This window comes from Folsomia candida, unplaced genomic scaffold, assembly GCF_002217175.1.
Source record: "Folsomia candida strain VU population unplaced genomic scaffold, ASM221717v1 Fcan01_Sc039, whole genome shotgun sequence".
Classification (NCBI taxonomy): domain Eukaryota; kingdom Metazoa; phylum Arthropoda; class Collembola; order Entomobryomorpha; family Isotomidae; genus Folsomia; species Folsomia candida.
In genome coordinates this window covers 912867-926685 of record NW_019091231.1, presented here as the reverse complement: position 1 = coordinate 926685, position 13819 = coordinate 912867, and the positions used below count along the sequence as shown (strand labels likewise).

The 13819-nt window shown below is 36.2% G+C and overlaps 1 protein-coding gene across 1 annotated transcript; it reads right to left on the bottom strand.

The window, feature by feature from the left end:
• Window positions 1–4992: 4992 nt before the first annotated feature.
• Window positions 4993–13553, bottom strand: LOC118432850 (trypsin-4-like). The gene is made up of 8 exons (XM_035844559.1): window positions 13078–13553; window positions 11789–11863; window positions 10942–11107; window positions 10142–10295; window positions 7861–7957; window positions 6127–6283; window positions 5598–5676; window positions 4993–5186 (listed from the first exon to the last, which is right to left on the bottom strand). Exons 2-8 carry the CDS (start codon window positions 11853–11855, stop codon window positions 5151–5153), a joined length of 756 nt encoding a protein of 251 aa, XP_035700452.1. The 5' UTR covers window positions 11856–11863; window positions 13078–13553; the 3' UTR covers window positions 4993–5150.
• Between the last annotated feature and the right edge of the window lie 266 nt (window positions 13554–13819).

The following is a 13819-nucleotide window of genomic DNA, read 5'->3' as shown; positions in this document are numbered from 1 at the left end:
AAGCCACTGAATTTGTCAATTTGTTCGACATAAAAGAATCTGCCTGTGAAGATGAACAGCAAATCTTTCAGTTCAGTTGGATCACTGTTAACCATGATTAGCGATTGAATCAGTATTTTTACGGAAACAGCAAATTAAAGTTAAAAAATTCAATACGTTTTAATCTCGGAAGAGCAAAGTAGAAAGCGTGGAAAAATATCGTATGGTTGAGATCATGTAATGTAAGTGTTACTTTACTCCATTCGCAGCGATTATTCTCTTGTGAGACTTAGGATTATTAATCCTTAACCCCAATCCTTAATCCGTTAATCACGATTAATTAATCACGGATCTCTGGGGTTTGATGCGTAATACTTTGATTTTTACAAAATCAGAGCGTTACAAAATTTGAACAAAATGATTTCGTTGTAATTTCTTGATAGTACTTATATATAAAATATTTCAGAAAATTATATATCTCCAAATTTGGTTTCTGAAAGGTACAAATTAATATTAATATCTAAGACGTTATTTTGGAATTTGTAAAAATACTGTGACTTTGCGAATAATGACACAATGATTTAAATTCTTGTAAGTATGTGTGCTCAGAATTTTGTTTGAAACAAAGAATGCGTTTTTTAGAACTTATAAACAGGGTTCGGAAAAACCCAAGGTTTTAATCAAGAAGTAACGACCCATGGGATTTAATGGGTTTTATTGGGTTTTATTAGGTTTTACATAAGTAATACATTGTACAACAAATTTTCACAACTATTGCAATCCAAGACCAGTTATATGAAAATCCGACTTGTCCATGTTAGAATTTGTATCCGTTTCGAAAGGGTCCTATTTAACTGATCATAGTTTAATCCTTTATGAGACCATAATTACATGTATTCCTATTTCTCGAATACTTCCTTTCATCATAATGAAATCCAAGTTGTTCAAAGGTTTTTAAAATTTAATATTTCAATGCGATCTTAAGGTGTATTATCAATTCTGGAAAAAATCGAGTACTTACGAAAAACGAAAGGACGCATTGTGAACCAGAGTATATTAAGTACTTTTTACAGATGTACTTCTTTTGATCATAATAAAGTAGTTCGCTGTCAATAAGTACTAGATTTTTCCAGAGGTGATACATACATATAATTAAGATCGCTTTGAAACATTAATTTTTAAAAAAATTTATAAATTAAAAAAAAATACTATAGTATTTTGCTTAAGTTATTCTCTGAGATAAGTATTCGGGAAAAGTATTAATTATTACAGCAAAATGTATCAAATTATGTATGATCACTTAAACATACCTTGTCTGAAATTATTTTTTTTTGAATTTTTGTATCACTTGAAGCCTGTGATGGTAAAGGATGATATGCATTCGCCGATTTATTCCTAGTCTTCAAAACTTACAATATTAATCAGCTAAACTACTTAGCTGCCGTGAAACAACTTCATCTAATGTATGATAGATGTTTTCAGCTTTTAGAATATAGTTTTAAGCTGAAACACCGTTAAAACCTATTAAAACCCAAATAAAACCCATTTAACATGGTAAAACTCAATGGGTTTTATTCATTAGCAACCCATTAAAACTCATTAAAACCCAAAAAACCCAACCCAATAAAACCCTGGGTCGGAATACCCTGCTTATAAAATTGTTTCGAATTTAACCAACCAGTTTCGTTAACACCGATCATTTAATACTGAAAACCCATGTCTTTTTTTAATTGCAATTTAATTAAATCAATATTCCACGTTACGCGTTTTAATTTTTTAATCGCCCAAAATTTCGAGCAGTTCAGAATATGAAATCTTGCACGATTCAAAAGTAGCATAATTTATGTACTGACTATCAGAACTGGCCAAATTACTTGGACGTTAAATTACAAATTATAATTACAAGTGCAACATTGCCTCAATTATAATTACTCAAGAAAACTCATTGAGTAACTACAATTACCTCGTTTAAAAAATTCGCTTGAACCACAATTACAAATTAAATAATTGAATTACAACACAAATCACTAATTACATTTGAGATAATTAATGAACATTCACCATCTACATAATATTCAAAATATTTCAGCAATTATTCACTTTTAACAGTGTAAATTTTTTGAAAATTTCCAGCTTGGAAATTTGTGGTGTATTTAATTGAATTACGTAATTTGTACTTGTGCTTAATTTTATACATAATGCTATTTAAATATCTGAAAGGATTTATTTATAAACCGAAATAATTTATTCTGCTGTCTGAAAAAAATATTGCAAATGAATGGGAAATAGGGATAAAAACGTTGATGTTAACACATAAAGTATGTGGATTCAATGAAATGCTCACTTGGAGTGAAATTCGATCAACTTAACAAAATCAATTAATTTTCTGCCAAGCTTTGGTAACAGTTGCTACACTTACTTATCATAAATTGAGTTACTAATTATTTGAAGATGTTTATATATGCATAAGAAACCATTGGGCGTCCAGCGGCGCTCTTAGAGTTTAGCGCCCTGAACAATTGCCTCGGTTGCCGGCCCAACTCGGGGCTTGCCTGCATGTTACAATATTTATCTGTCGAAAGCTTTGTGAAGCAAAATAAATCTGCCTAGACCGCTTTACAGCATTCTTTATAAGTTTTCCTACTGACTATTCAGTTTTTTAATATAAGAAAATCGTTTACGGATTTATGGATTTGTCGTTTTTATCTAGTGTACAGCCGGGCGCCTCACGGCGCCCTTGACAATTTGGCGCTCTAGGCAGTTGCCTAGGCGGCCTTACCCTTAAACGGGCCCTGGTCCCAAAGCTTGCAAAGTACGAAGAAGCATCTGTACCAATAAATGTCTTGTCGTCCCGAACCTCACAATACAAATTGAGTTTCTTCCTGCGAAAAATACTAATTGGAAAGGGAGCTATAAATTATTTACTTCTAACCTCATGGCTTGAAATCACTGTAAAGTATCATATGTTCCACGTGTCAACTGAACTTGACCGGAATGATTTTACCTGGAGTAGGAAGGTTAGAAAACGGTTTTATCTGTTTGGCGACATTATGCTGATAATTATTATCACAACTAAGCAGAGGCAAGAATTTAATGACTTCGTCCCTTTTGTGTTACCGGCCCTGTACAATACTTATGTTGTTATGGTATCATACCTCGAGAAGGATAAAAGATCGATGGAGATTTGTGGGATGCCACAAAATAGCTTTGCACTGACAAGTTGGGCAGCTTGCCGTCGAATCATTGATTGGGACAAGCGGCTGGACATCGTATCCAGATGGAATAATCCATCGGTGTTCGCGACACTGCAAAGCTTCGAAGATATGAATTTCAACAAATCTCTACCCAGTACGATAATAAATCCCTTCGATCGTAAAGAAAACTACAACATGGATCGTTGGATCGCTTTCATATTTTCAATAATAAACATTACAGCAAAACATAGGTATGCATCACATTATATTATAGAATCCCCCCACTTGGAACTCGGTTATAAGCTTGGCGATGAAGATTTTATTAACAGCGAAACAGCTGGCGCGGTAGACAATATAAAGCCGTTTATTCCAGTGATTATGAGAGCTACTGGATTTCAGTATTTAGCATGCTACCGGCAGCGCTACAAAACATTTGCAATTTATATTTCTCCCTTTAAATCGGAACTATGGTTGACATTGCTGATCACTTTGGTACTTCTGATTAGTTTATCCTTGATGTATAAATACTTTACTTACATCTCCTTTTGTGCGTGGATCTTCGTATTGGCAACTTTGTTCGAGGAGACGTGTCCAGTCTCCAAACAAATTGAGAGCACTTCACATTTCCGCTTAACTTTTGGATCTTGGTGTTTAATGTCTGTTATTCTCACAAACTGTTATAGTGGATTAATGATTTCCGAACTTAATGCTCCCCTTCCATCGTTTCAACCTAGAACTTTCAGTGATCTCATTTGCAGCAAATTATCAGTAAATCAAACAAACACTATTCCAAATATGTTCGACGCTGTAGAGAATTCTACTCCTACAGATATCCTGAATATGTTTATGCAAATCGGCAACTATTTAACATTGTTAACGCATCCTGTGGTGAACCAAAGAAATAATCCTTATAGACGTAACGAGTGTTTTGGCCTATATTCTATTCCAGCAAAGAAGCGATTTGTAAGGCCGAGTGATGCTCATCCAGAATTTTTAGGGTATCTAATTGATGAAATTTTTTTGTCTGCCAATATAAAGTGGTTGAGAAACCCATTTTTTGATAAACAGCTTAACCTCATGGTAAAATTATTTTGGCCAATTCATTCTCATCACCCGAGAAAATTTAATTTTACTTGGAGTAACTTTAATATGACGCAATTGCGGCAAAGCATAGAAACAGAACTGGTGGAATGTGGAAAAACAGTTTTCATAGCTCGTTCTGAAGACCTCCAAACAGAATACAATTTCCTCTCGAGTAAATACCCATGGCACAAATTTTACAGGGGGAAAGAAGTTTTACACGAAACCCTCACCGGTGTGGTGTTCAGATTTACAAGGAATTCAAAACTATCATTTTATTATAAGTCTCTTGTCGAGACTGGAATTCAAGGGCGCGTAGAGCAAGAAATTGCAAGTCGAGCGAATTTGCATCGGGACCCTGTGGCCTCTGAATCTATGAAAAACTTCAAAGAAATAAAATCAGGAGATTCTATTCAATTAAACGGAGCGTTTTCAACATTCCTCATAGTTTGGAGTGCAGCAGTTGCGATTAGTTTGCCCGCATTTGTGTTTGAAGTTCGGAACAGTATTTACGTTGGAATTAAGTTTGCCGTTTGTATCGCGTGTTTTAAGTTTATTAAAGGATGTAATAGATTTCGCACAAAATGTGTTCAGAGCAAACAAAAACGAAGATATTATTAAGAATAAAAAGCTTATGCGTATTATCTATGCACATATTTATGTGGTTTCCTCAATTTAGAACATAGAATGGAACCTTTTTTAAGTTTAAGAAATACTGGTCGATTTATCTACGTAGATATTCGGTGTGTTAAAAATTTGATTTTAATCTGGTCGAAGCCGCAGACAATCATTTTATGCCTAGTCCTTGCTAGTAGATATATACAGTTTTAAAGGTTTGTCGGAATCGGTTATATCTCGGAATAAAGAAATATCTTCAACAATTGGAAATATGGTCCATCACGCTCCCGACGTTTGTATATACTCCAGGATATCCTGGAATGGTTACAAATTATTTTTTTCTGATCCACACAGATAAAAACTAAAAATCTGAAAATGAGATGGTGTAAAGTGAAATGCTCGGATTTTTTGTAGAATTTTAGAAATCGTGACATTCAAACCTCGATATTGTACCCATTGTTGAGGCAATTTGTGCAATTTTAGGAATTTATAAAAATATTTTAATTTATAGACAAATTGACGATTTTTCCCAAGCAATTGTAGCAAAATCGAATTTGGTTGGTAAAAATTATCCACTTTTTCTACCGTGATTTAAATTATTTTGAGTAATTCCAACCGTCACATTAGCTGCCTCAAGAAACTGTTTACTACAATTTCACAATTGAAAATTCCAAAAAATCCGAACTTATCACTTGACACCATTGCATTGTAAGTACTGCAATTTACTTGGCTGAGCACACCCCGCACCCCAACTTGCAATCCCGACTTGAACAGCTCCACAGACAAGAGGCCCGCCCGCGTCACCCTGTACATTTTAACGTCAACATGTTTTTTTGCGTTAAGTTAACATTGTTCAAAGGTTGGCATTGTTAACCATTCAACGATTACTAACAAGAAACGGCACTTATTCGTGAACATATGTAAATAAATTTTGTTGTCCTCGTGCGGGACGAGGAAATCAGCAATTTTAGTAAAACTAGTAAGAATTGAGAAGAAGGTCCAAAGTTTAACATGTCGTTCAATTTGGGAAATTTCAGATTTTTTGTAAGAAAAGTCTCGAATTTAATATTTGGTTTGGATGTGAGGAATCCCTTTTAACAGATTTTACAAGGAGGAGGTAAATTGCTGAAAATTAATGACGTTCCAGCAAAGACAATTGTCTCCCGGGTTAACTGGGTACTTCCGATTTTAGAACCTGTACCGGATATCCCAATGCCCGGTACCGGGTAGATTAGACAATGCCTGCCCCCCTCACCTGACAAGCATCCTTCCCTCCCTGACTATATCCGGCACACTGCATCGTATTTGTGATGGCACTTTGGCCATATGCCGCTTTGCAGTCCGCCTCGCTGACCATGGGAACTTCCACAACTTGAAGTTGAGAAGGCAAGGAACCGCCTCAGAAAGAGCACCTTTGATAATTGTAACATTACACGGATAAGTACTTACCAAACATACAGGGTGGTTTAAATGTCAGGTTACAATGGACAATTTTTCAATGGGAAAAATTAACAAATCTCCGTTATATAGTTGCCGAAATTTTGCCTGAAATTCAATATTTTAAGAATTTTGTCATCAGTGTTCCAGAAGGTTTGATAAAAATTAATAAAAATCTCAATCCCAAATCCGTAACTAATGGAAATTTAGGAATTTTTTCCATTGAAAAAATTTCCATTGTAACCTGACATTTAAACCACCCTGTATGTGCGTAGGAATTACTTGATAAGTATATATTAAAATATGGTGGTGATTTTTAAACTATTTATCAGGAAATATTTAATTAAGTCTGATAGATTTGATTTGGCCTTCAATATTAATCAAGTGAGCAGGGGTTTTTGGCGGGCAGAAATTTCATCACGCTTAAATATTTCTCAATCAGTAGTACACGTTTGAAGTCATATTTCGAAAAATAATTATGAATCATTTTTTAATTATGATTCACATTAATTAATTAAATATTACTTATTATTTTTATCGATGATATATTAATATATCTTCGACTTTTTGAATCCGCGCTATAGTTCGAAAAGTTCGAGGATTTATGAAACGTAAGGGTTTTGGCTTGAAACAGGTCAAAATTTGCCCCTCGCGTTTAAATTGGGGCATTATGGGATTAAAAATGCAGTTATGCACATATATTCTTTGTTGTGAAGAGATTCGAATTAGTCTCACGTCAAACCGAGAATGGAACCCTTTTGAGAGCTACATAGACTTAGATTCACTAATGAGTTATATCAAAAAATCACGCCAAAAATTAGGCATCACGTGACACTTATCTTTCCGTTGAATGGCGTTGAAGAAAAGTATGTCGGGTCAGAGTGCCCACGAATGCCTTGGTTTTAGAGGGAAAGAGATAAGACATCTACTACTATTTTGAAATTTTCTAAGGCGTCATTCAATGAAAAAATTAGTGCCACGTGATTCCACAGTTTTGACACTATTTTTTGACATAACTCACCTGACAATCCTGGCAGCGCTGTTTTGAAAAAAATGTCCAATTGTCAAATTTACATTGGACCAAGTTTACTTTGTTAAAAAATTAATTTTTGATTTTTCATAATGCACCAATTTCGAGGACGAGTCGCGACTTTTAACTCACTATTGTCCCTCTGGTTTCCAAAATCCTGGAAGTTAAACACTAATTCAAACATTCGTAGATATTTACACTCTAAATAAAAATGAGTAAAATTTACCCAAGGTTGGGTAAAAAAGAGGATGACACAACTAGAAGGTAAAATTTGTCCAACATTGTGCAAAATTTATCCAAAGTTGTGCAAAATTTGCCCAATGTTGGGTAAATTTTACTCATTTTTATTTAGAGTGATATGTTTCAGTTAAATTATATTTTTAAAAAAATACAAAAATACAAAAATATTTTAAAAAATAATTTTAAATAAGAAAATATTTAAAAAACAAATTTTAAAATTTCACACTTTTGATTCAAAAGTGTGAAAATTTAAAAGTTACCACCCTTTAAGTTAGTTAGTACCCCAGCCGGTCACGTTCCGACCGCTGGTCTGGAACCGGGCTTGGCGAGATTGATGTACTGGATCTCGCGACCCAAACTGAAGCTGGAACTTATGTAGCTGGAAACGAACAATTACAAGTCAATTTGAGTAATTTTATAAAGTCGTGGGTCCGATTTTTGTTTCGTTCTTTTTATGGGGGGAGGGGGAAGGGTACAAAATCTGGAAAAATTCTCACGGCTAGTAAATAGATCAAAATTTCCTACAAGAAATGATGGGAAATTCAAAGAAATGTTCGAAAGTTTCCGGCAACTTTTAAAAATACATATTCGCAAAGGTTTCTGACGTAACTTTTTCTCTCGATTTTTTCCCCCCGTAATTTGCACGTTTGCCCAAAGAAATTGAACACGTGATTAAAATTAACATATATCAATTCTGGAAACTAGTAAAAACGCCATCAAAACTGGGTATCAAAGTGCCCGTAGTAGATCTCAAAATGTTCAGAAATTCGTTTTGATGTCGAGTATTGAAGTCAAATTTCGAAAATATTGATTATCAAAACCAAGAATTGTGCAGTGGTGTGTGTGTGTGTGTGTGTGTGTTACCAGTTGAACTTGGCGCTTGATTACACACGTGTCTCACATTGTCCAAGATAACGTCACCTAGCGGCAGTTTGGACACTATGTTGCATTTTTCGTTTCTAGAGGGCGTTTTTCGCTAAAGTGTCAAAACGTTGACGAACACGAGAACAACGAAACACATTCTTTAGATCCGCTGAGACTTGATACATGAACGGCCTCATCCCCCTAGAGTTGACATTTTACCTGACATGCGCACACCCTTTAAAGTTGACACTTTACCTGTGGCCTGCGTACAACCACTAAAGTTGACATTTGACCTGTGACCTGGGCACACCCACTAGACTTGATATTTAATCTGTGACCTGGGCACACCCACTATACTTGACACTTGACCTGTGACCTGGGCACACCCACTATACTTCACATTTGATCTGTAACCTGGGCACACCCACTATACTTCACACTTGACCTGTGACCTGGGCACACCCACTATACTTGACACTTGACCTGTGACCTGGGCACACCCACTTTACTTCAAATTTGACCTGTGACCTGGGCACACCCACTATACTTCACATTTGACCTGTGACCTGGGCACACCCACTATACTTGACACTTGACCTGTGACCTTAGCACACCCACTATACTTGACCTGTGACCTCTGTGCCACAGGGTATATTTGACACCTGACCTGTGCCTTACTAACTTTAATTACCTACCAGCGCCACCTATCGGATGTTAGCTGTTTTTCAGCGCTAGAGGGCGGGCTTTTGCTTCAAGTGCCAAAACGTTTTTGAAACGTTAGAACGATGGCATACTTTAGAATCGTGACCGAACGTTTTTCGTGGTCACACCCTTTGGAGTCGTGACTGAATGTTTTTCAAGGTCAACCCATAGAGTCGTGACTGAACGTTTTTGCTCTTCGTGGTCACACCTATAGAGTCGTAACTGAGCGTTTTTTGTGGTCACACCCTTTCGAGTCGTGACTGAACGTTTTTCATTGTTACACCTTTCGGAGTCGTGACTGAACGTTTTCCGTGGTCACACCTTTTAAAGTCGTGGTCGTGCATGAACGTTTTTCGTGGTCACACCCTTTAGACTCGTGACTGAACGTTTTTCTTGGTCACACCCTTTAAGGTCCTGACTGAACGTTTTTCGTGGTCACACCCTTTAGAGTCCTTACAGAACGTTATTCGTGGTGACACCCTTTAGGGTCGTGACTGGACGTTTTTCTTGGTCACACCGTTTAGAGTCGTGACCGAACGTTTTTCGTGGCCACACCCTTTAGAGTCCTTACTGAACATTTTTCGTGGTCACACCGTTTAAAGTCGCGGTCGTGACCGAACGTTTTTCGTGGTTACACAAGTTTGAATCCGGACGTTACGAACTCTATTATTAAAAATCGTGATATACAACGTGACAATCAAGTCCACGTTCCTTTGCTTTGTGTGAATGTAAATGTGTAACAGTTATTCAGCAGACATTTGTATCGCTGAACTAAATAAAATCGTTTTAAGAGACTAGTTTTATATATAGACTAGACTATATACAGACTAGTTCTGGGCTTAAGAGACTAGTTTAATGAAAAAAGGATAAATCCTGGGACCATTAAACGTTTCCAATTTTGGCGGCTATAATCTTGTTTTTCCGGTGGGTCCCACTTTTCCCCACCTATGGTGATATAAATACTTTTGAACGGTCGCTAAATGCGTAACCCACTTACCAGCAGGACGGCATCGTCGTGATCATTGTTCCTCGGATAGTAACTCGGATCCTGGCAAATCCTCTGAACCTTGATGACTTGGCCACCTCTTCCACGAAACGAGGACCCCGCCCGCACCGACAGACTGCTCGGGGAAGCTTGGTTGGTGAGAGAACTGGCGAGAGACCGCCAAAAGTAATAAGTTTGAGTACATATTTATGTAAAAACCACGTGTTCAAAATTACGCCCGGTCAACATGGCACAACCTCATTTACCGTTTTGTTTTTAAATAATCACCAAATTTTTCAAAGTTGGGCTGCCCAGCTATGTATAAATATAGTACCGTAAATACTCTATTTATAGCCGGGGATAAAATCCAAAACTGAGGGTCACGTACCCGCCTACAATTAGAGACCAGCTATAATTAGAGATCCGGCTAAATTTTGTTATGACCAAAATTTTCACTACAAGTCTCCATCTTTAAACTAGGTTTACCAGTTTTTTTTTAAATTTCCTGTTATGATTATGTGCATTATTGACTTGAAATTAATAGGTAAAAATTAGTAGTTCAGCTTGTTCGTTGATTTGCATAATGTGCAACATTTTTCTTGTATGGGCTATGAACAGGGATACAGCGGACAAGACAGGCCATAATTAGAGACGACCCGGCTAAAATTTTGAAATCTTGATCTCTAGACCCGGCTACAATTTGGAGGCCGGCTATAATTAGAATAGGGCTATAGGGGTTTTACGGTATTTACGGTATGTAAAGAGATTGTGCCATGTTACATCTTGTGCCATGTAGCGTTCTTTTTTCTTACGCCACGGTCAGAACGTGTCTGTCCGATATGAGGGACCCTCCACAAACGTGAGACCCATACGTTTGAACGGAAACTTGGTATGGAAACTCTCCTATCGTGGCTGGTCGTCCGCCAACAATTCGAAAATTCTTTTCCTGTTCTTCAATTGTTAAGTTTGCCGGGTGACCTGGAAAAATTATTTAGAATCGCCCATTTTTCAACTTTGATCTCTTATATTTTAACAAATTCACATCATCGCATAAACCGCCCCAAGAAACGTTGGTTATCTGTATTGACTTGGATAACGTAATTTTAAAATTTAAAGTACACTGAACACTAAATAATTTTGAAACAAATCGTCACCCGCGGAGGTACTATATTGCTCTATTTTTGGGTAACGATTTAGGAGACGTTTTATCACCAAAAGGAGACAAGCCAAAAACTCATGTATCAAACACACGTGACGTCGTAATTAAAAAAATTGAACATTTTTATCTGACAATTAGACCTTTTACATGACAGTATTAAATTTTTTAAATGACGACGTCACGTGTGCTTTGTGCATGAGTTTTTGACTTATCTCCCCCTGGTGATAAAACGTCTCCTAAATCGTTACTCACAAATAGAGCAGTATAGTACCTCCGTCGGGTGACGATTTGTCTCCAAATTATTTGGAGTGAAGGGTAACACTTTATGACTACCATCGCATTGTATGTTCCTATGAGTTTTATGTGAGTTGAACGTGACTTTATTTTTTTTTCAAATCTTATTAAAATCATTTATGTAATAACTTTGAAATTTCAACCAAATCCGAGGGTTACACTTCACACTCACACCATAGAAAAAATAGTTTTCCGTAATACCTTACCTTCCACATTGATTAGGTTTGCGACCCAACTGATAACCATTGGGGGGAGGGGTGATAACAATTTCATGGCGAAATCTATATAATAATTTCGAAATGTCGGTCCCGTGAAATTTTCCGTGACATTCCTGCGTTCTGATTGGTTGCCGGCTTGCTGGCTCCACCAATCACAGCACGGCTATAATTATGGTTACAATTTGAGTTACAACATCTGGTACAACATTTGGTACAACTTTTGATACAATTGTAAAAACCAAGCTACCAAATCACCTACCCGGAGTATAGTGTCTTTACGTATATTTAATTGTGCTTTGCTCGTTGGAATTAAAGAAAGTGACTTGAGTGAATATACGATTATTTTATCTACTTAAACTAGATTTTATTTCCAACAAATTACTAATTGTCAACACAATTCAGAGCTCTGCACTAACACGAGTTGATTGGTGACTTACTATTGACAATTTAATCGTGGACATCAATTACAAAGAATTAACAATTCTTACTCTTGATTTCCTACCACGACGACTAAAATCCAAAATGTCTGACTTTGACAACGACTAAAACTCGACTGTGTAGAATTCTTCTACCTACTTACTCACTACGACTATAACACAGAGAGACGCGCACCTAAAAATCCCACCCTGACGTCACCATGGCAACCACCACCACGTCACGGGGCAATCTTACACGCATATTCAACAATTTACAAAAATACATAAAACAATTTCATAAATACATCATTTTACATTTAACAACAATATTTGGTACAACATTTGGTACAACAATTGGTACAACAATTTGTACAACAATTTTTACAACAATTGGTACAACAATTTGTACAACAATTGGTACAACAATTGGTACAACAATTGATACAACAATTGTACAACAATCGGTACAACAATTGTACAACAATCGATACAACAATTGGTACAACAATTGGTACAACAATTGTACAACAATTGGTAGAAGGTACGGTACAAGTTTGGGTACATCTTCAGTTACAATTTCGAAATAGTTAAAACGTTAAACACAATCCTTAGCAACGTTAAAAAAATTCTTTAGCAACGCTAAAAAAATTCCTTACCAACGTTAAAAACATTCCTTGGCAACGTTAAAAAAACTCCTTAGCAAGGTTAAGAAAATTCCTTAGCAACGATAAAAAAATTCCTTAGCAACCTTAAAAAAATTCCTTAGCAAAGTTAAAAAAATCCTTAGCAACGTTAAAAAAATTCCTTAGCAGGCCGGCAACCAATCAGGATGCAGGAGTGTCGTAGAATAGTGAACGGGACTTTTTGTAGGTTTAATATATTTAGATGTATGTTTCCTCTGGAATTATAATTTCGATACAGATTAATACATCACATTATATAATACTTTCATCTAATGATTTATGTTTGTTGGCTTAAAACTTTAATTGTGGACCGTCTTTAAGACGGGCTTATAGGCTAGTTAGTACATAACTAGTAGAACTTCGCAGGGTTCTTTTAATTATCTTTCCAAATACTTAATTAAGTGACTTTCACAATGGTCAAGTAACGATTAGTTTGTGCAGCAGAGTGGAACAAATAGCTACGAAAGTGGTTGTATGTATATAACTTGGTTTAATTCCCATTGGAACGGTAGGCACAGATTTATTGAAATGGTTTCAGCATACAGACTCTGGTGGAGAGGCCCTCTACACGCCCCCTTCATATCTTGATGCGTTTTGCTCCAAGCGAACGTAAGATAAGGCTAGAAGGGTTTGATGTCATAAATTTCTGAAATTTTAGGAAATTCTATGTATGTAAAGATGTACAGCTAATGAATTATTTGAAAAAAATCACAATATCAAAAAAGTTGGGATATCTTCTACATATTATCACACGAGTATATGGGATCACAAAAATGTAAATTTTAGCGGATATTTGAGTTTTGTAATTTTCGTGGTTTTCACACGTTTAAGGGGGTGTGGCCACGGCATCAAACAACTTCAGAGTTATCATACATTCGCACTGGTCTACCAAATATGCAAAAGCCATCAAGATCTGAAAG